General features: G+C 37.4%; 5 protein-coding genes across 5 annotated transcripts; 2 read left to right on the forward strand and 3 right to left on the reverse strand.

Moving 5' to 3' along the window:
• Positions 1 to 9,080: 9,080 nt before the first annotated feature.
• GCK72_018884 (uncharacterized protein) lies at positions 9,081 to 13,953 on the forward strand (the record flags this gene model as incomplete). The annotated part of the gene is made up of 7 exons (XM_003115549.2): positions 9,081 to 9,182; positions 9,264 to 9,461; positions 9,711 to 9,823; positions 9,871 to 9,990; positions 10,035 to 10,502; positions 10,549 to 10,727; positions 13,706 to 13,953. The coding sequence occupies 7 exons, from the start codon at positions 9,081 to 9,083 to the stop codon at positions 13,951 to 13,953; spliced, it is 1,428 nt and encodes a 475-aa protein (XP_003115597.2).
• GCK72_018885 (uncharacterized protein) lies at positions 11,010 to 11,652 on the reverse strand (the record flags this gene model as incomplete). Its single annotated transcript, XM_053732781.1, has 4 exons — positions 11,010 to 11,124; positions 11,172 to 11,304; positions 11,407 to 11,501; positions 11,549 to 11,652. 4 exons carry the CDS (start codon positions 11,650 to 11,652, stop codon positions 11,010 to 11,012), a joined length of 447 nt encoding a protein of 148 aa, XP_053581694.1.
• On the reverse strand, positions 12,965 to 13,504 carry GCK72_018886 (uncharacterized protein; the record flags this gene model as incomplete). The annotated part of the gene is made up of 4 exons (XM_053732782.1): positions 12,965 to 13,021; positions 13,072 to 13,173; positions 13,366 to 13,435; positions 13,488 to 13,504. 4 exons carry the CDS (start codon positions 13,502 to 13,504, stop codon positions 12,965 to 12,967), a joined length of 246 nt encoding a protein of 81 aa, XP_053581695.1.
• Positions 13,954 to 14,417: 464 nt separating the features above from the next.
• On the forward strand, positions 14,418 to 15,856 carry GCK72_018887 (uncharacterized protein; the record flags this gene model as incomplete). Its single annotated transcript, XM_003115721.2, has 6 exons — positions 14,418 to 14,557; positions 14,693 to 14,954; positions 14,999 to 15,285; positions 15,334 to 15,466; positions 15,520 to 15,678; positions 15,722 to 15,856. The coding sequence occupies 6 exons, from the start codon at positions 14,418 to 14,420 to the stop codon at positions 15,854 to 15,856; spliced, it is 1,116 nt and encodes a 371-aa protein (XP_003115769.1).
• A 165-nt stretch (positions 15,857 to 16,021) lies between these two features.
• Positions 16,022 to 16,777, reverse strand: GCK72_018888 (uncharacterized protein; the record flags this gene model as incomplete). Its single annotated transcript, XM_003115470.1, has 3 exons — positions 16,022 to 16,207; positions 16,264 to 16,534; positions 16,581 to 16,777. 3 exons carry the CDS (start codon positions 16,775 to 16,777, stop codon positions 16,022 to 16,024), a joined length of 654 nt encoding a protein of 217 aa, XP_003115518.1.
• Between the last annotated feature and the right edge of the window lie 5,627 nt (positions 16,778 to 22,404).

Genomic DNA, 22,404 nt, shown 5'->3' on the forward strand with positions numbered 1-22,404 from the left:
GATGAAATACCGAAATAACGGAGAATGATGTTCTTCTTTTTTCTTTTTCCATTCTGAACGAGCCTCATTCTTATGACTAGGTGATTGCGGTGACCTCAATAGACCTCTTTGAAGGGAGTATGCTCGTTAAAGAAAAGGGAAAAGTACCTATATATGATGTACCTCCCGCTATGAATAGGGAAAGAAGAAGAAGAAGAATAGTAAATGGATTCAAGGAAGAAAACGGAAGAGAGAAAAACTAGCCAAAAATGGGAAAAATGAAGGAGGAAAACCATCAAAAAGCGATACAAAAAGAGACAAAAAGATGAAAAATCGTGTGACTTTTATAATAATATAACGTCGTGTTTTTATACTTTTTCCAACCGTTTTCCATACATTTCTATGTTATTTTTCGGGCACAATGAATCAGCCGTTCTCTCCGATGCTCTTGCCTTCTGTATGCTTCTTTTCCTATTGAATTCGCCCCGAAAATCTAAGAGAAACAATGCGAAAACCGACACCTCATGCACGAGGAATGTGCCGAGGTGTGGGAGCCAAAAGAAGAAGAATTTGATTTGAAGATGAAGACGTGAAAATGGGAAGACGTGAAAAAGAAGACGTCACGGGGGGAGAGAGTTCGGAAATTCGAGACTTTGATGTCCTTTTGGGAATATTTAGAGGAGACTGTAAACCAAACTTTTGAAAGAGTTCAACGTGGTTTCTGGAATTTTTGGAGAGTTTTATTTTGATAATTGGTTCCTGATACATTAAGGATTCCTAAATAAGGGTAATTTAGACGACCAAAATAGACAGGGCATCAAATCATGCTTCCAGAGAAAGGATTCAGGGAAGCATTTTTATTAAAACCGGGAAAATATGGACATTGGGCACTAATAAAACAGTAAAATTGAAAATTATTACGGATTCGGTAACTGACATCCGACAGATTTGACTTAAAATCATAAAAATGCCAAATGAAACTTTGGAGAGAGTCATGATCAAGTTACAGTATAACAAAACGAGTTCAATTGATTGATCAGAACATTGTGAGTTTTAATATTTAAAAATATTTAAATTCCTCGGGGGTACTTTCTTTTATTCTTTTTTCTATCTCCCAGAAATTAAAAAGACCATGAAATGTGTCTGGTGGACTAGACGTCACACCATGAAAAGTGTCCGAAAGAAATCCGATAGAATGCACTCTTCTCGTCGGCTAGAGAGGTGTCAAATGGAAGAAGAATCATAACATAATGGGATGAGATTTCAAATCAAAAAGTTAATGCTTTTGGCTTCTTCTTTTTCTTCTTCTTTGAAACCGGTCGGATAGTTAGTAAGAGACGAAAGAAGCGGAGATTTTTACAACTTTTCCCCTTTTTTTGATTGATATCCACTGTTTCCGCTGTTTTTTACTCTCTTGAATCGCTTGATTTACGATTATTCGCATGACGAAAATGGCATTTGGAAGGTTGAAATATGGACTAGGATAGGACACAATAACCACGAGGCATGGATTGTTGTGATATTTCAACCAAAAAGTACATTAATAAACAAATCAATAAGTGTTTGTATCCTTCCGTTCGGAGGTCTCATATGTCATCGTTATCATAATTGAATCTGTTTGTATATGTACTCAGAGGCGCAGACTGTTTGAGAAAAATAGAATGAGGAGGTTGATGATACAGTTCTGATTGATAATCAAAGATGAAATGAGTGGGAGGACAAACTGTGTTCATTTTAAGAAGAGAAATTGGGAAAGTGAGTAATAAAACAGGCTGGAATACTTTAATGAGAAGATGCTTAGAAATTATCTCCAAATAAAAACTCTTCTAGAATCCAATAACTTTTTTGAAATCTAGGAAACAAGTTCTTTCTTGGTACCTTGGTGAGGAGTGACACATATGGAAAGCGGAAGAAAAAGGAAATGAAAGAGAGAACAAAGGAAAAGTTTTGAATTTTTGAAATGAATTTCGGAAGCAAACGCTCGATCATTCAATATTTTATTCATTAGATTATCTAAAAGCTAAAGAAGTTCAAAAAACTCCAAAAAAGGTGACGATAGATAATGGAACTCAAACATCGGGGAACCGATCAAATGGATTCTCAGAGAAATTTGTGATCAGAATAGAGAGAAAGACTTCAGTGAGCTTTTGAATTCGAAGATCAAATATGTGGTGGAAAAAATGTGTAGAAAATTTAAAGACCAGCCCTGAATTCGATTTTCTATAAGAGATTTTCACTTTCCTTGTTTTTTGGGTTCAGAGATTTCCTAGACTGACAAATGAGCAGACAGTGAGTAGATGCTCTATCATTATGACCATCCATGACAACTTTATTTTCTTGATAAAGTTCTTCTCTACATTGAACTTAAACTGAAACGCGCCAATCAGTCTCATTTGCAAAATCTGATCACATGGTGTTCACTGATCGGATCTACCTACTGGTCTCTAACTATTTCTTCTTTCTAACTCTGAATAAGAACTTACTTTTTCGGTGGTTCGACTGGATAGCACATTTGTTGTTACCTGCACCAAATAGAGATTGGGTGTCGGGCGTCGTTTCGCTCCTGAAACAATGAACGTTGATCATCAAACATGAGAAAGTAAACCACAAGAATATACGAAAAAAGACAAGAAATCGTTAATTTGATTAGGAAGGAAACACCACAACGATACATTCAAAGGGTGTGACGGACACCCCTTGAGGCACGGCGGCACAGTGCCATAGGGGTCGAGAGGAACGATAAGAAGGAAGAAGGAAGATTGAGAGGAGGAGGGAAAAGGTCGAAAGAGAGAGGAATGTACCTTTAGGATTACAAGAACTCGTTATTTACACGAGTTCTTCGTTATTTTAGGACATTGTGGTGTGTGGGGTGGTCTTCCCAAAACTCTCCCGATAGAGAGAGCTTCTACGTTTTCTTCGGATTATTGCATTTGGGTTTGGAACGACATGAGAGTGAGAAGGAAGAAGAAAATGAAAGGTTTTGGCACACACACTGAGAGACAACTTGACACAAAAGAATGAAAAGGAGCAGCGCCTCTTTGAGTTCTTGAAGACGATAGGAAATGGAAAAAAACAATCTAGAGTGAGAATTGGATTAATTAAAACAGGAAGGAGGCGTCCGTTGGCAAAATAAAGAAAAATGGAGAATGTCGGAAGGTTCCGGTTCTGAAAAACAAAGAATATGGTCTTCTTGATGGAAGTTGAGCCGTTTTTAGGTAAAGGTACTAGACTTGAATCTGTTTATGAAACTTTTAGGAATATCTCATACAGGCAGTGTGAATTTCCGGAACGTTTCGGTAAAATTTACCGGTAAATTTACCGGTAAATTTACCGGTAATTTACCGGTCATTTTTGGTAAAATTTTACCGGTAAATTTTCGGTAAAATTTTACCGGTAAATTACCGGTAAATTACCGGAAAGCGCATTTACCGGAAAGTAATTATCGGTAAGCACATACTGCATACAGGGATCCTATTTCAGTTGCATTATTCAATAAAACTTCAAGTGTAGATCCCTCAAGTTCAAAATGAAATAGTCCGATCTATTTCATTCTGAAATTCCATGGAAACTTCACATCTTTGAGTCTTTATAGGAACTGCAATGTAGACGCTTCAAACAGTTCCAGCTTGGACAGTACTATGAAAACTGTAACTGGCTCACCGAAATCCTTTGCAAACTGTCGTTCAACAGTATTTTCAAATTCCATATACAACTCAGATCTAATTGAGTGGTCATAAGTCAATTTTTAAAATCCGATTATTTAAAACGTGCCACCAGAATCCACAACATTTGATACTGTTCCATGACCATTGAACTTCAAAACTGACAATGTTCAGAACGCTTAGAACTTTGGTTTTGTTAGTATACCAGTAAACCGTTTAATTTTTGTTAGGTTTTCGTCAACTTTGCCCTCCTCATCCTTCCTCGTGATAAACTGTAACGGGGTGGTCTTTGAAAAAAGATTATAGTCATTTGGAAAGTCAAAGATTTAGTAAACAAACGGAAGGGTCAGAACACAAAAGTGTGAAAAAGTGGAGAATGAGTCGAAAGATGCTGGGCAACCGAAAGGGAAACGACAGACAGAATGGGGTCGGTTGGGAGTTGGAAAAGACAAATGGATTAAAACGACTCAAATGGGAGACGTGAATCAAAGAATCATAGTTTAGATGTTGGAGAATCAAACTCCTTTTACTGGATATCCAGAATCAGAAATTCTGAAGAAGAAGGAATTTTGATAGACGAGGAAGGAAGGTGGGAGTCTAGCGTTTATTAAATATTTATCCTCTTTAAAGAATCTAGAATATTAGTTTATCAAGAAATATAAATACTAAAACTTGAAGTTTGTGTCCGGATCTCTGGGCTATTGGATATCTATTTTTCAGAATGAAGCTCGAAAATACATGATTGTGAAGTGAGCATTTCTAAATTGAGTTACACACGTGGTATTGGAAAAAGCGATAGGGATGATAGATATCTACATATAAAAAGAAACTGTGAAAGGCTTATTCAGTAAACGTTTGAGGTGGTTTATTAACAAAATTGATTTTTTCAAGTAGGACAGCGAAATGTGAAATGATGGTTTGACAGGGAAATATTGAGTTTAAGAATAGGTTTGGAGACCATCCCATCATAACAGAGACTAACTACTTTGTTGTTTTTGAAAAATGAGTAACTTTTGTACATTTTTGAAGTTAGGAATTTTCATGGACGGTAGTTAGAAAGGTACTTGAAACATAGAGTGAATTGTAATAAAGATATACAAAAACCAAAAATAACTCAACTGAAAACCAAATCAAAACATCAAAAAACGTTTTCTTAATCCAGTCTGACTATAAATTCCAACATTTCACTCCAACTGACCACTTCTGAATTCAGCGACAAAAATGGCAAAAGATCAAAAAGAGCAATTTCCCTAAAAGTACACTAAAATTTATCGAAAGAGCATATCAAGAACAAAAGGTACTCAAATGAAAGTGGAAGTGGGAGAGAAATGAACTCAAGCATTTCATGGCGGACAAAAAAAAGGAAAATCAGGGAGTGAGTGACACTTATGAAAAGTATGTGTATACCTGAACCTCTGGATTATTCGTGAGTCACAAAGGCACTCGTCATACAATCGAATTAATCGGATTTTTGTCGCCAAAACTTATGAATACAGAAAATATGGGTCAAAAAGAAAGTGCATTAGCTAAGGGACAGAAGAGAATTGGAAAGGATCGGAAATGGAAACCGAGTGGGGAGAGAATAGGAACGAAAGGTGGTCGTAATTGCAGAAAAAAAGAAAAGAGACTGACCAATACAACCAGTTTATTTCACATTTCGATCAACTTTAGTATTAGAATAGACGATTGTTTCAGACTACTTTCATAATTAAAGAAGAGAACTGGAACCAAAGTTGCAGAAAACCTATATTTTAAAAGTTGCACTCGAAATAGAATTTGAGTACTGGAGACTCCACTCCCGTTTCCGCTATGCAAACTTTCTCACTTTTGCAAGCTTACTTTTTTCATTTTTCTGATTCATTATGTTTGCTCAAGTAGCATCTTTTTCGGTGGCTCATGGAACACGAGGAACACGAATTGAAGGGTTTAAATGAGAAAACTAAAGGGAAGGGTTTTTTTAGTGTGAATGAAAGGAATTTTGAGAGACGGAAATGAATTATTAATTGAAAAGTTTTATAGAATTTGTGGATGTATCAATAGAGAATTCCAGATGATGTTTTGGAATATTTCAAGACTTCCATTCAAGTTGGATCAATTGACACATCGGTGGAAAGGAAGTCACGTGGCATCTGAAGTTTGAAGTTCTGAAGTGAGGAAAAATCTTCTATGAATTTTCAATTTGAGTCCCATATATTTACCCAAGATATTGAACACCAATGCTTGGCCCAACATTCAGTTTTATACTGGACATTTTTCAATAACCAATTTACTTTTCTAATATCTAAAAGTTTGTAATTTCTCTTTATTTTTCCTCCTTTCTCTCACGACTCCTTGCTCACAGAATTCGAATTCCAAGTTATTAATCTAGAGGTTCTACAGAGCTTTAAATGAATTTAGCTGAAAATTACAGCATGTCATGGATTGTGAAATTCAAGTGAAATGTTATTCATGTTGTTCGTTGCACAACATTTCAGAATTCGAAATTCCAGAAAGATCTTTCGAGTTTGGCTCCTTTCCAAACAACAACTTCAGTTAATCGTTTCTATTTCGAACTTCAGTTTTCTCACCTCTTCCACTTGAAAACCGGAAGGAATTTTCGAGAAAAATGGTTACTCTTTTGTTCTAACTGGTTTTTACTTTTCCATTTTCCTATACTTTTCATAAATGAAAAGTTGAACTGTTCTCTTTGAAAGTCATAAAAATTTAGGTATGGTGTGATGTATAGTTTGGTCAATTCACTTGTAATCTATTCATTTTTCACAAGGAACCAAACCTGTCATTTATCATTGAGAAGTGCTCACATAACCCATGAATTTTCTATTTTAGAATAGCTCATTTTGCAGCAATTTCTAATTATGAAAAATTGAGAATTCAATTATTTGTAGTCTTCAGTAATTATTTATTAGTTAAAGTTCTTTTAATCTTATAACTCTCAAAACTCGCCCAAATCGAAATATTGAATTTTCGTTCTGGCAATAGTAACTGGGCTAATTATACGAGTTTTCAGATTTTGATTAACTTCTGGGTAACCTTTAGGCTCACAGGGCTACTGAATCCATAGACTCTTTCAGATTACTCCTAAATTCGAATTGACAGAGATTAATCTATCTGAGTGTGTACTCTATCCACTTTCTTTGAATGTATCCGATTAAATTGCACCCGAAGGAAACCATGAAACAGCTGGTATCCATTTGGAAATTGAGAAATTGTTTATGGAAATTGAGAATCATTCATTCCCAACCACCCTCTCTTCCTCTTTTCTTTTTGCAAATGTTCGAAAACTCATTTTTCTCTTTTCTTACCAATAAATTCACACACAACAGAATCGTTAATCCTCTTCTTCTTCCTCTCATCCAAACCGTCAAGGCCGCTCCGTGTCCATTGAATGGTTGGCACTCACCTTCATCTCTCCTCCGGTCTGCCACTCAAGTGTCTATTTGAGCCACTTTTCTAATTACATTTCCTAACCTCCCTTTAACTTTTGCTCTCTATATCTCTTTATATCTCTTCCGCATTCAAATTCTACCCGTTATCTTTTCGGTCTAATCCGTGAATGATCATCTGTCAACCGAAACTCTCCGGGGACGAATTGAAACAACGTCTTCTTTCGTTTTGTGTCTTGCTCTCTCTCACTCTTTCGGCTCGAATGTATCCACCGAGTCGATACAAATTCAATCATTTCGTTCCAACTGAATTCTGATGTATAGCAAAAAGCCAAAAAATAAATGTTTTGGTTGTGAGAAGAATGAGTTTCTTTTCTTTCTTTTCTCCAAGAAGTGTTCACCTGATGTTTTTCATTCTCCTTCCTATTTTTCTCATACTCAAACACATCTCTTTCTTCAATTTATCAACTTGATCCCTGCTTTTCTTCTTTCTTTCTTCCAGTTCGTGTATGCTGACCCAACAATACTCAGAACATATTTTTCTATGAGTTTTTCAGTTTCTTAGAACTAGATTTTTAATTTGAGTGCTTGAGTTAGTTTTTTAATTGAATATTTCATTTTTACTTTTTTTGCCGGACGTCGAATATGAACTTCAATTAAGTGAACCTTTTTATAAGAAAGTATGAAAATACTTAGTCTCTTTCAAATATTTTTGAGTACTTGTAATCTCCAGGGATATAAACCAAAGAGAAGAAACAATCATTTTCAAAATTATTCCCATTTCTCCTAACTTCCGTTCCTCACTCTTCCGACAAAAAAACCTTCGAGACCCCATTGGATTAGTACATTCCGTCTTCTCAAAACTTCTACATTCTTCACTTTTTTTCGACTTCTTTCTTTACTTTTTACTTTTTTTCTATCCTTTACTTCAATGCACTCTCCTAATAGAATTAGAATGTCTCCATGTGCATTTGTACCTCTTCCTTCGTCTCCTCCAGTTTCATTCAAAATTTAAAACCCCCAGCCAAGCCAAACAAATTGATGTCTTTCCCACCGCCCTCTTTCACTCAGAAATTCAATTGAGCCTTCCTTGCCCTCCAACGTCTTCTGTCCTTCTCTTCTAACTCCTTCTGAATAGAAGGTGTAACCTGACCACACCTCTCTGCGTCTCTTCCTCTCGTATTAAGATTTCTTATGATGTTTTTTGTATCGAGGAGGATTCTATTCTTATTGCCTGTTAACCCTCACTCCGTCTCTTCTTCTTTTGAAAAATGTCGGTGGGGGTCATACGGTCACTCGACCCTTGGAATAACACCGCCAGCTGTTCCTTGTGGACCATATGACCAGCACATCACTCCACCTTGTGCAGACCCTCTTTTTATTTATCTACACCACTAGATTACAAATTTTCTCATAGTAGAGGTTTGGTCTTCGTTCCAAGATTCTTCAGAGTCGGTTGTTTGCTACGAAATCACTCTGCATGTTAGACCTAAAATGTATCTTCAACACAAGCTGTAGAGTAACCGAGACAAAATAAAACAATTGCTTGAAAAAATCATATTACATTTTTTAAATTACACTAAATTTGACGATAGAGTATATGAATATTAGTAAACAAGCTTGTAATTCATCATTGAAAATATTCTAAATTGATTTTTGATCATTCTTCCAGAAATTTCAATCGTTTCGAAATTGTCACGGGTTATGTGAATCTGTTGTTTTTGCTATATTTTCTTGAATTTTGTCTTTCTTCGCTTTTCTGGTGGACTCATTCGTATCGGTTGAGAAATTTTTAGATGAGATATTAATTAATCCGTGTGTTAGAATTGAGATCGATCCTGCTTAAGTGCTAAACTTGATCGAGTTTTATTCCAGATCTAGGCTCATATTATTACATCGATTGGTTTTGAAACGGAGTTACACACAGTTTTCTCTTCGCTGATTACTTTGAATTTTACGTTCATCTACCATTTTACTCATTCTTTTTTGTTTTTTTTTGTTTTCCACATTCCTCAAATAATATTTCATTTCATTTGTTATAATTTTCAGACAAAAAATGGGTAAACCTGTAAGTTGTCTCATATTTCTACTCGTCTCTCTGCTATCAGTCACTTCAAAAGTGCTGCCGATTGACGAAGAAGATCAACTTCTCTACGAGGTAATCAATTTCTTTTTCATTTCAAACCAGTTTTTCTCCTAATCTGTCATGTCCATCATCTTCATTTTTCTATTTTTGAAGAGATTCGCGCGACAAGGTGTCGAAAAATTCAACCAGCAATCGAACGATGTCTACAAGTGGGAACTCGATAAGACTTGGGAAGTGGAGAGGAAGTTGTCCGGTGGAATTCATTATTCCATTTTTGTCACTTTGGTAAAAACGGATTGTAAGAAGGGAGAAGAGGAAGAAAGAAAGTGTCGAAAGACGGATACTCTCAAGGTGAGAAAAAAGGAAAAAGAGAGAGGAAGAGGTTGTGGACATGTGGAGGATTCTGTTGATTTTGACATTTTGGGAAGTCAGGGAAAATTTTGTAAAATTAAGTGACCCTGAATTACATGAACGAGTCAGGAATAAACTGATATAATTTGAGAGGTTTTTGAAGTAGATGACTAGGAATACGGTAGTTGTGAATCTTGAGTTGTTTGATTTTCGACCAATTTATTTTTTGGTAATAATTTCATTTTTCAGAAGTGTCAAGTCGAAATTAACCGTCGTGTAAAGCGACACGGATATGGACTCAAAGATGTGGCTCATATCAGAAACTGTGAAGAGGAGTTCACGAGAAACATCGAGAAATTTGAGTAAGCTTTGGTGCAATTTATGGAAATATTCCATTTTCAATTTTCAGTCATCGTAAAATCCAACTGACCGACGACGATTCGATAACTGTGCAGGAGCTCCGTAAGGCAAAGATCATCCGCCCAAGAGACTATGTCATCTGGAATTCTTTCTTGGATTTTATTGATAGGTTAGTATAGTTTTTTTTCTCTTTTTGCTAATTTTTTTATTCAGACACGAGAAGAGATACTCAAACAAGAGAGAAGTGCTCAAGAGATTCCGTACATTCAAGAGGAACGCCAAGGCTATCCGAGAGCTTCAGAAGAATGAACAAGGAACTGCAGTCTATGGATTCACAAAGTTTTCTGATATGACAACGATGGAATTCAAACAAACAATGCTTCCATATCAATGGGAACAACCAGTTTATCCAATGGATCAAGCTGATTTCGAGAAGGAAGGCATCACTATTTCCGAAGAAGATCTTCCAGAATCGTTTGATTGGAGAGACAAAGGAGCAGTTACTCAAGTGAAGAATCAAGGAAATTGTGGAAGTTGTTGGGCATTCTCAACGACAGGAAATGTTGAAGGAGCATGGTTCCTGGCAAAGAACAAGTTGGTTTCTCTCTCGGAACAAGAGTTGGTCGATTGTGATGGTGTTGATCAGGGATGTAATGGAGGATTGCCAAGTAATGCTTACAAGTGAGTCCAGTGAGTTCTATTCAAATTCAAACAATATTGATTTCAGAGAGATTATCAGAATGGGCGGTCTTGAGCCAGAAGATGCTTATCCATACGACGGAAAAGGTGAAACTTGTCACCTGGTCAGAAAAGATATTGCCGTTTATATCAATGGATCTGTCGAACTTCCTCATGATGAGGTGGAAATGCAGAAGTGGCTGGTAACCAAGGGACCAATTTCTATTGGTAAGTTATTTTATAGGAACTCCGGTTTATTGAATTCTGAAAACAATGAGATAGTTATCGTACATAGTTGTTTTGATCCACTGGGGGTACATAATATACAACAAAAAACACTCGAGTAAGATCAATATGAGAGAGAAAAAAGAGGGAACAGACCGAGAACAAATAATAAATGGAAAGTTTGAGATAGAAATACCGAAATTTGCACGTGTGAGTGTGTGCAAATGTGTCATCTTTTCTCTGACGTAGAGAGAATTTAATTAAAGGTACATAGATCATGATGGGTTAGAAGTTGATTGAATGCAACATTCTGGATACATCTGTCCTCCGAACTATCGCTCGTTTTCCTGGTTTTCTTCTCATTTGAATGGGGTTACGGTAGAAAGAACTTTGGAAACATCTGGAAACAAGAGTAATAACATTGCAAGTCTTCGAGAGAGGACTCACTGTTCTGGGAATTCGTCTGGAAACAGTTCATGAGCTGGTTTCACCAGAAAATCTACTGTTGCTTGCTGGATTCCCACGGCAGCCCATTGCATCAATCGGGCAATTCCGCATAAGATTACAACGATGAAGGATTCTGGAAGGCAGCATTTATGCTTAGAGGTTAGGTATTACTGGATTTTATTTTCAAGAATCTTGAAAGAGAAAAATTGAAATCTTTTATGTTTCAATGACTCACGTTCTTTCCTTTTCGCTCCTGGAGCGTAATGTTTTCTAGCATAAGCAGAGTTCGGTACGTTGTACTGTAAGCATAACGGCTTCTTGTTCAGGTATCTGAAATTTCAAATTTTGAGAACTGGCTCAAGAAAAATGCAACCTACCGTAACCTAGCCATTGCCTCCATTCCACTTTCCCTCCTTCCAATAGATTTTCCAACTGCTGCATTTCCATTCGATGATCCGTTTTTACCTTTTCTATGGTGCATTCTGGAAGGTCGCTCTCTGAAAATATCAAATTCAGAATGAGAGGAATAGAGGTGTGAGCCGCCCGCGCGCACCTGATAAATCCGATATGAAAAGAAAAGACAGGAAAAGAGCAAACCGAAATGACATGGTGGGTTTCAAAGCTAGACATATCTAGATAGAGTGAGATATTGAAAGACGCAGATATCAGATATCTTTTGTTAGCTTTTGAAATGACGACCGTATTTCTTTTGATTACACACATGATGAACTATGATGAGCACTTTGTTTCTGTATGATTTCTTTCTTTTTTACTTGATCTGAAATCTCACTAAAACACATTGCACTAAATACTTTTGCGTGGTTCATGAAAGTTTTCAGTTTTCAGAAGTTCGAAATATACGAATACGTGCTCAAAATATAGAACATTGATACACCTACATTTTCCAACACTTTCTTTCTTTGGAAATCCGAAAAACGCATGAAAACGCAAATCTTACCGCGGTGAAAATACTGGCATTGTGTGCATTCGGTTTCGTTGATGGGTTCGTCTTCAAAATATTTCTGAAAAAATGTGCAACATTAGTTAGCAAGAGCACTCGAAATCGGATAGATTGACGAGCCTATCGTAAAATGTATCGAGACAAATTAGAAAGAAAAAGATAAGAAAAAATAGGTGAATGTAAACGAACATTTCGAGTGGGTTGGTTGGGAGAGAATGGAAAACAGGCAGAGCACTAGAAGAGATGGAACTCGTGGGAAAGTGTAAGAGAATGATAGTGAATTCTAGTTGAGTGAGAAGGGTCTGGAAATGTATGATTGGATAAAATACAATCGAAAAACTATACATATAATGTTTAACTATATATGAGATGTGAGATGCTTGAAGAAGTACAGAAGTCCTGAATCAGTCTACGAGGTGTTTTCCCTTGGAGTCTTTCTTGCCGTCCAAATTGTTTTCTCGAGTGAAATCTTTTTTGAGAACTCGCCAACTCCAGATAATCCTGACGTTTCCAAAAGATAAGTTTGTAAATCAAGAAGCGTGTTTATCTTTTGAAGGCTCAGTCTGGATTACCGAATTATTCATCTCTAGAAGACGTCAGAGACATGGAATATTCATGAATTTAAGTGATGTTTAGAAGTCCGAGTTTAACCAGTATTACAACTCCAAAAATAGAAACCAAAAGAAAATTTTAAAACGTTTCATTCGAATGGCTAAAAGAAAACATTCCAAAAAGTTTCACAAAAAGTTCGATCAAAACAAAAAATAAAACTGCAACATGACTTGATTCCACCCTTTCATCTGGTCCATTTCAATGCCATCTGATTCTATTCTCAATTCGGTTTCTGATGAGTTCCACGTGTCATTCTCTTCATTTGATCACCCACAACCTGCAAGATTCAGATGTCTTTCGAGTGGGAGTTCTCTCTTTATTACTGACCTGTTTGTGATCCATTCGGTTGTCGGTCGATCGTTTTCCAAGCACGTAGTATGAAGGGTAATAGTAGTAGTACGAGTATGGATAATATGAGTAGTAGGGGTACTGTAAACACGAGAATTTTGAAAACGAAGACAACATTTTTTATGGACAGTTTGAAATTATTACTGTTAGACATTCTTTGGAAATTGGGAATTTTTTATTTCATTACTTTGGCAGTGGAGCCGAGGTAAAAATTACAGTAATCCTAGACTGGAGTATTGCAATTTTCTTATATTTGTATCTATCGAAACTCACGTAAAGATTATAATATTGCGCCTCTGCCTTTGGAATTACAGTACAAGCAATCACAGTTAATAGCAGGAACCTGTAAATAGGAAAGTATTATATTCGGATAAATTGATCTCAAAATAGCTCACCCGACAGTTTGGTTCATCTTCGATCGGCTCGTTATCCTTTTAACTTTTCCGTTGTCTCTTGCTCATCTTTTATACTGACTGATCTAGGAATTCAGCAAACAAACCATATAGTTAAGAGGAAATCCCCAAAAAAGTGATTGTGTTTACCCAAACTTTCTTCTAAACCGCTTTCTTACTTTGAACTCATTCTCGCTTTTACTGATTTTTGATTTTTGCAGGTCTTAACGCGAACACTCTTCAATTCTATCGCCATGGAGTGGTTCATCCATTCAAAATCTTCTGTGAACCATTCATGCTCAACCACGGAGTTCTCATCGTTGGCTACGGTAAAGACGGTCGTAAACCATACTGGATTGTCAAGAACTCGTGGGGACCAACTTGGGGAGAATCGGGGTATTTCAAATTGTATCGTGGAAAGAATGTGTGCGGAGTGCAGGAGATGGCCACGTCTGCTCTTGTTAACTGATCACTTGTACTTTATCAAATCTTCTTTTTTATTTGTCAAAACGTGTGTTTTCTTGTGTATTTACTTACTTTTTGATGATTTATATAAAGTGTCTGGACTCTTTTTTTTCCATTCAGAGAAGAGATTTTGCAGAATGAAAAGAGAAGACTTCGGAAGAGATAAAGATCAGAGGACAGCTGTTCGTTTGAGGTCATCTATAGAAATCCATTGAACAATCTTCCTCCTTTCATATTCTACCCACGTGGTCAATTCTTCAGATCATTCGAATCAATTATGTTATCTCAAAAGAAACATGTCTTCTTTGTGTTCTCTCTGCCCATAAATATATTTATTCACCAACAATCTATGGTTGATAAGACGAATCTATCTGTTCTCTGTTGTCTCCACTGCCCCTTATAAAGTCACGTTCTTCTGTTTCGGATAGTACCTGAAGGTTTTCATTCTTAACTTGGTTAGTTGTTTCGATGACTCCTCCAGTTTTGTTGACTCTTGAAGACTATCGAAAATATTCGGAAAGAAATCTCGTGAAATTAGCCAGAGACTATTATGAAAGCGGTGCAGAACAAGAAGAGACTTTGAGAAGAAATGTCTCGGCATTCGATCGGTACGTTGTAGTTTTTCTTATCTAAATTACTGGCTTAACTGTGTATAAGAAACACAGGTTGTAGTCGAATTTAATTGGTTTTTCGCTTTTTTAATAAAAAACATACTTTTTAGTTTTGTTCATTTTCAATTTTAGACTATTGATCCGTCCAAGATGTCTTCGATCCGTCGAATCAATCGATACGTCTGTCGAGTGGCTTCATGGAAAAAAAGTAGATTTTCCAGTTGGAATTGCTCCAACAGCATTTCAAAAAATGGCAACAAAGGATGGAGAATTGAGCACTGTCCGAGGAGCAGCTGCAAGTAAATCCATTATGATTTGTAGTTCTTGGTCTACAACATCCATTGAAGATATTGGGAAAGAGGCAAAAATAGTCGGGGCAACTCTCTGGTTTCAGGTAAATTGTGAGATCTCTATATCTACCCGACTTCTCGTTTTAAGCTCTACGTCTACAAAGACAGAAAAGTGACGGAAAAACTGATCCATCGTGCTGAAGCTGCCGGAGTCGAAGCTCTAGTTTTGACTGTCGACACCCCAGTTCTTGGACGTCGTCTAAAGGACACTTACAATAAATTTTCTCTTCCTAAACATCTGAAATTCGCGAATTTTGAGTCGAATACTCAAGCCGAAATGCCAAAAGGGCACACTGGAGAATCTGGATTCATGCAATATGTTAGCTCGCAGATTGACCCATCTCTTGATTGGAAAACTCTTGAATGGATTCGAACGTAAGATTTTCTGACAAAACGAAACGGTCGAATAGAAGTATTTTTTAGAAAAACTATATTGCCGGTAATTGTGAAAGGGGTAATGAGAGGAGATGATGCATTGCTTGCTCTGGGAGCTGGAGTTGATGGAATTATCGTTTCAAATCATGGAGGACGTCAAATGGATAGCTCTATAGCTACAGTAATTTTTCCTAATTGAGTTCGGAATATCTATTTCGCCTTGAAACATTTTAGATCGAAGCTCTACCGGGCGTGCTTCGAGCAGTTGACAAGCGAATCCCTGTTTGGATGGATGGCGGTGTACGAAATGGTCGAGACATTTTCAAAGCTGTGGCTCTCGGAGCACGGGGTGTTTTCGTGGGCCGTCCCGTTCTCTGGGGACTCGCCACATCGGTATTTTCTCTCTGCCACGTAGTGTTCAATCATCAATGTTTAGGGTTCGTCGGGTGTGGCCGCCGTCCTCGGAATTCTCCAATCTGAATTCCGTCATTCAATGCAGCTCTCTGGTTTTCGATCGATTGCAGAACTCCAAAAGGATGATCAAGTTGTAGTACATGCCTCAAAACTGTAGCTGAATAATCACAAACTTTTATAACATATACAGAAAAATGTGGACCGGACTTGGGGAATATTTAAAGTTTAAGTGCCATATAAACAATTTTTGGAATTTAAAAGAATGTACAAGGAATACACTCATAAAAATCGTTATTGAAATGTACAAAAAGTCGACGAGAAATTAGGCTGGCAACTTGGGAAGTCCAAATTCATCTACTTCAAGACCTTCCGCAACCCTCGTTTTTGGTTTATCAGCGGGAACAGTTGGAGCAGCGAGTGCTTCATCAAGGTAGTTTGTATCCGCCTCTCCGATATCCAACTCGTCTCCTAACATAGCCAATTCGGCTTCAAGATCTGCCTCATCAATCTGAAATTTTATCAATAAAAATCCTACTTCAAACATCAAAAAAGGAGTGCACTTACATCTGGTGTATCATATTGTCTGCTCATCGCTTCCTGAATTTCGTTGTTCATATCCAACATGTCTTCCATTTGATCTTGAAGATCTTCAATTTTGTCGATGTTCATCTTCTTGTACTCTTTTTGCATTGTCTTCAATCCTTCTTTCATTGCAGCTACTGTCACTTGGTTGTCCTTCATTCCTTGAATGGCAAAATTACTCTGATCCATGTTGAAGCATTGTTGGTCCAGTTGACCCTTTTGATTTTCATACATTCTCTTTTGTTTCAGAATCCTTAAATTTTTAAACATGAATAAATTGATACTGAAACGATATTTACCTTAATGCTTTCTGTTTTATCAAGTTTTTGCTTGGACCTTCACGCAGCTTTGACATTTGATCACGAAGCTTCATCAAATCCTGATCGAGCTTCTGGATTTTTTTATCGATACTCTCGCTTCTCGATTCAACATTAGATATGGCATTGTTAAGATCTGGTGGTGGCACTTTCTTCGCCGTTCCGAAAATCCGGTTCATTCTGAAAATATTTTGAAATTAGAAACGAAAGCTGAAAATGCCGAAATATAAGCTCAACACACAAATCGAGAAAAAGTTAAAGATATAAATTATAAAAATTCTACGAGTACAATGGAGAGGTCTTCGTTGCTATTGAAAGACCGATTCGACCAGAGTCGGGTGATTTTGAAGAGGGCGGAGCAAAAACTACAATCAGAATTGCGAAATTGTGCATTACCTGGTCTTGCTATATTTTAAAATTGGTCACTATTTAAAACATTCAATTTAATTTTTTAACAGTTTTATCTCATTCGAGAACAGAATAAGCTAATAATTTAATATGATGGATGAACATTATATATGAAAAAATAAACCTCACGAAATAAGGAAAAAGCTGAAAATTGGCTGAATCAAAACAGACATGAGTCATCGGAAAGCGTCTGCGTCTCCACTCTTTCGTCACTATGACGTCACAATCGGTGCGAGACCCGGCGGTTAATGCCCTCGTGTGCGACGCGGTTCGCGCGCGCCTCCGTTTTTCGCCACTTTTTTCTCTTTTTTCTCTCCGCTCTCTCAACTAAAAAAATTTTTTATCAAAAGGCGAGCCTCTTCGTTTCTTTTCGCAGTGAAGTGACGTAATCGATTTTGGGCTGACTGCCAATTTGTTTCTTGTCACCTCCTTACAGACGTTCTTCTTCATGTTTTTTCGGTTCGTCCCGCTTATCAGGACAGAGATTTCACACCTACGGTTCTTTCAGATGACCTTCACCCAGAATAAAAAAATCGGACGCGGCAAAAAATGAACTTTCCGCCATTAGTATACAAATTTTCATAATTGTCAAGGGCCGGGCTGGGCCGGGCTTTTTTTTCAAAACGTCCGGCCCGGCCCGTCAGGCCCGTCTTTTTGGAGGGAATTTTTTTTCAATTTTTTTTTCAGTTTTTTTTTCAAATTTGACTAAAGGTGTACCAAGATGAACTCAGACTTCTCTCATAGAATAATATGAGTGTCTTTTTGTCAATTTTTCCGCATGAAAAATTGAAAATTGAAAAAAAAATTGAAAATTTTTCTCAAAAATCCCACATCCCTGACGAGACGGGCCGGGCCGGCCCGTCATTTGACAAGTATGCAAATTTTTATCGGTTTTCTTCAACTTCTTCAGAATCCATAATTCTCGGAATATACCCACCTTAATCACAACATGCGTCAGCTAGACTTTAGTACACCGGGTATGTTTATTTTGTTCGCGCATAAATTTCAAAGATCAAAAACTTTCCATAATAAACAAATGTCGCTTCAAAATAGAATCGTTCAGTATATTCAATGAGAACTTATATAATTGGAAACTATTTAAGATTGACGTATTTCTGTTTAGTAAGCATGATTATCACTAGGCCAATTATGGCTAGAAAAAAAGTTGGCATTTATCATCAAGAACAAGCCGGCAACTTCCAAAAAACTCGCTCTACTATTTTTTGTTTTCCGAAAAGTGTTCTTAATTTGAAGTAATATCCATGAAAACATGAAAGATCTATTTTTAAGTCTACTTTTTTTGTTCCTCAAAGAACGAATTAAGAATCTTTGCTTGGTCACATGCTAGCTGATTTAAGAAATACTAATAGCGACTTCATGCTTTACGCGAACAATAATTTTGCAGGTTTATTTATTTTTCAAAAGGCAGATCAGATAACAACTGCCGATCAAGCGTTCTCTATTTCTCTCTCCTCCTGCGTTTCTTAATTAATAGTTTTTTTTCTCACTTTCCGGTGTTTGAACTAAAGTGTTATAACAGTTGAAGATGATACTCGTGTCGCAGTCCGCACTTTTTTTGCGAGCTGTCTCCATCTCTGAAGACGTGAGACGCGTGATTGTCACCATATCAACATGACGTGTTTCTTTCTTGTCTCTTATTAACTGAATCCCCTGAGGCGTTTGAATGGTTTTTCTCTTCGTTCAACTTTTTTCCTCGCCCGCTTATTTCTTGAATTAAGATTTTATGATTTTCAGGAATGTCGGACACAAACGGAGTCTCTGATGATCCTATGGAGACTGGGACAAGTTCATTTGATAGTGTCAAGGATGAGGGAAATGACAAGGTGAGGGTGGAAGGTTGTTATTGTTGACACTCTGCACGTTTTTTTCGTCTTTTTTCCGAGACCTTGTTTATTCTTTTATATAGAGAAGCCACAAAGATTTCACTGTGTACATTTGAGGTCACAAACGATTTTTCCGTGAAGTGTATTTTTTGCAGATGTACGAAATATCAGTTCAGTTTTTTAAATTTTACAGGATAGTAACACCGAACAAATGGAAGTAGATGAAGGGGAGAAGGCGCTTTCTGTTGATACGGAGGTTGCCATGGAAACGGCAACGTTGGAAACTAGTGAAGAGAAGCAAGAAGACCCAGAAGAGAACGTAGAAATGGATAAAAAAGATGACGAATCAGAGGAGAAGGCAGATGTTATAGTCAAAACTGAAGACAATGATGTACTGACAGCGGACGATACACCCCAAAAAGAAGTCCTCGATGCTGAAAAGAAGGGAGATGGAGTCAAACCAGATAAAAAGGAGGACGTTAAAGAAGAGGAAGGTTCGAAGGACGGAGAAGTGAAAGAAGAAGATGAAGAAAAAGAGAAAGATACGGTAGCAGAAGAAAAACAGAAAACTGAAAAAGATCTGGATAAGAATCAGGAAAAAAAAGAAAGTGACAAAGAAAAAACACCATCTCCCAAGAAAGAAGCAAAGGAAGAGAAGGAGTCCAAAAAGAAAGATGCTGAGCAGACCAACGGTCATATAAAGAGAAAGAGTGATAAGCAAAGTCCGAAAAAAAGAGAAAAATCGGACGGAAAAGAGAATAGTTCTGGTTCGAAGCTCACGAACAGAGAGCACATTTTGGATCACATTGAGATAAAAAGGGTAAGTTGTAAATGAAATTTTAACTTTTGATTTCACAACTTTTGGTTTCAGGATGCTTCTAATCGAGTGAAACTATATGTACTTTGTGATCAGAGAATTTGGGAAGATAGGGGAACCGGGCACGTCGTCACTTATCAAGTAACCGCAGAAGATGGTTCTCCTTCGAACGCCGGTCAAACTATGGTTTTAGTTCGATTGGAAGGACAGAGTGAGTAGCTTTTTATTTATCACTTAAAACTTGATAATTTCAGATAAAAACATTCTCGAGTCACGGATTATGTTGGATACTGTCTATCAAAAACAGCAGGTGAGATTTTGTAATAGTGACTGGTGAATGTGTGAAAAGCTTACTTCTTTTTACGGCTCATAAAACTAGAGACTTGATTGTTTTTCTGATCAAGGCAAATAAAATTGATTCGTAATCCTAGATTAGTTCCTATTAGATATCGATTAATATAGAATTACTTCTTTGTCTATATTCCAATCCTATAGAAAGTCTCACTTCTATCATTTTGTCCCCGGCTCACACTCCCATAACAGTTATTTGTCTTACAGGTGTCAGACAAATTTAAAATAGTTTTTTTTCTTTAGTTCGAGAAATCTATACGAGTACAATATCCTTCCACGCAATAGGCAATTGTTAGAGTTGCTGTCGAGAAATGCCCTTGTACCCATGGTCTCTTCTCTCAATTTGTACGATTTCGGAACTCTGTAAATGCTCACCATTTCGTATTCCAGTTATATTCAACGAATTATTTGTGAGCTCCAAAACAAGCTTGGTTGGTTGAATCCAAAATTTTTTAGTTAAAGCTTGAAAATGAAGCGGCAACATGTGATGAATGCTTTCCGTGTTAAGGTTTAAAAATTCTTGTGGATGTGATGTGTGCGCTCCGTGTCTTTCTCCTTTTTTCTCTCGGGCGGGTCGCTCAGTCAAAATAATTGTTTTGAGAAGTCAGTGAGCGCAGCGGTGTTGTCGAAGAGAAAACGAGTGAGGAAGCATGCTGCATCGCGGAAGCACGCAAAAAAGATATGCCGAAATAGGCGACGAAGAGTAGGCAGCAACACCAAGGAGGCCTTAGCCACAGTAGAAGCAGCAACAGCAAAAGCAGTTGTCCGTCATGGAGTGTGTTTTGTAAAGAGTGTACGTAGATAGGAGCGTGTTCACATGCCTTCATCCTCTATCTATCCTGGGGTGCCTACCATCCATGAGAAGCGACAAAGAGAGGGCACCCCTTCCGAATAGAAAACGGAGAAGCAACGATGACATCGTCGTCGTCTACTCTGGCGTTTTTCGGCTGCTTTCCAAGATTTCTAGTGCAGAAGCGGCAGCGTTCCTCTCAATGTAACTTCTCATTCGCTTTCTCTATGTGAATTTTGTTACTTCTAATTCAGACTTTTATGTTAATTAAAAAAAACATAAACTTATCTGTTCAAGAATTCTAAGATTAATTGTATATAGCTCACAATCGGCTTATCCGCTTTGTTTTTTTTTGTATTCTTTAATATCTTGATTACTATTCTCGAGGAGGTTTCAAAACATACAGGTTTAGGACTTCCCAATAGATCTGTCTCATGACTCGAGAAAGTTTTCCATGATCATGTCATTTAGTAACTGGTTTGTGCAAGGTGTTCATTTCAATGCAAAAGGGTTCGTTGCTGTGGAGCTTTTTTGTGACGACTCCAGACAACTTGCGACCTTTTTTCGGTCTCTTATCGAGTTGCTCTCTTTTCCCCCTCTTTTTTACCCAACCCCGCCACCACTGCTGTTTCTTCCTTTTCCTCATTTTCTTTGCATTTTGCTGCCCTCCCGGCATCTCTATCTCACGTGTTTTTGAACGACTTGTCTCTTTTCACACTTTCAACAAACTCGCTTTCACTAGTGTATTTCTTCCATCTTCATGCGTTTTATCCTAGTCTACAGCCACAATAGTAAACGTTTTCTTGAGTAGCTTCTAAAATGTCGGGACACACATGTTCTTCTTCATCCTGCTTCTCGCCATCGTCGTCTTCGCCCTCCTCTACACCTTCTACCTCGTCGTGTTCCTTGTTCGATTCTCCATTATCTGCACCGACTAATAATGACGATAACAGTGGCTGCAGCTCCAGTCAATCTGTCTTTTCGTATGGAAATTTCTGCCACGTCAACATGTTCGAGAATAATGTTAGTGTTGCGGTTCCAATTTTTTTTTATTGAAAACACTATGTGCAACAAGACGGACGAGTGAAATGTATCGGTTAAAATGTAAATAAATGTTAGAGCAGCAAACAAAACCTAAGCGTTTAGAGTTGAGAGTGAATGTGCTTCGTGTGGTAAGTTTGGTTGCTCGATGAGCTCGATATGCGATACAAGTAAATCGTCGTATCACTAAATTTTCCTTCTCGTTTTCATCTTAACGTAATTTAGGAGACACTGATTGTATGGTCCGAAACGGATGTTATGGATTTGGCGTTGTCGTTTCAAGAAAAGTCTGGATGTGAAGAGCTGTGGCAAAAAATATGCGAAGTACAGGGAAGAGATCCTGGCGATCCAGATGCTACATTCGATGACGGGGACGATAGCGATGCTGGAGATATGGCATCGTCTGCTAGCCGACTATCACTTCCTCCGATTGAAATAGGGCGGCTGAGCGAACTTGACGCTTTACTTCATATGCATTTATCTTCTAACAGTGCAAGAGAAAAAATGACGATGGCCATTGAGAATGATAAGTGAGTATAAGAACACATTTTTGAT

The sequence above is a fragment of the Caenorhabditis remanei genome, chromosome V (genome assembly GCF_010183535.1).
Source record: "Caenorhabditis remanei strain PX506 chromosome V, whole genome shotgun sequence".
NCBI classification, from domain to species: domain Eukaryota; kingdom Metazoa; phylum Nematoda; class Chromadorea; order Rhabditida; family Rhabditidae; genus Caenorhabditis; species Caenorhabditis remanei.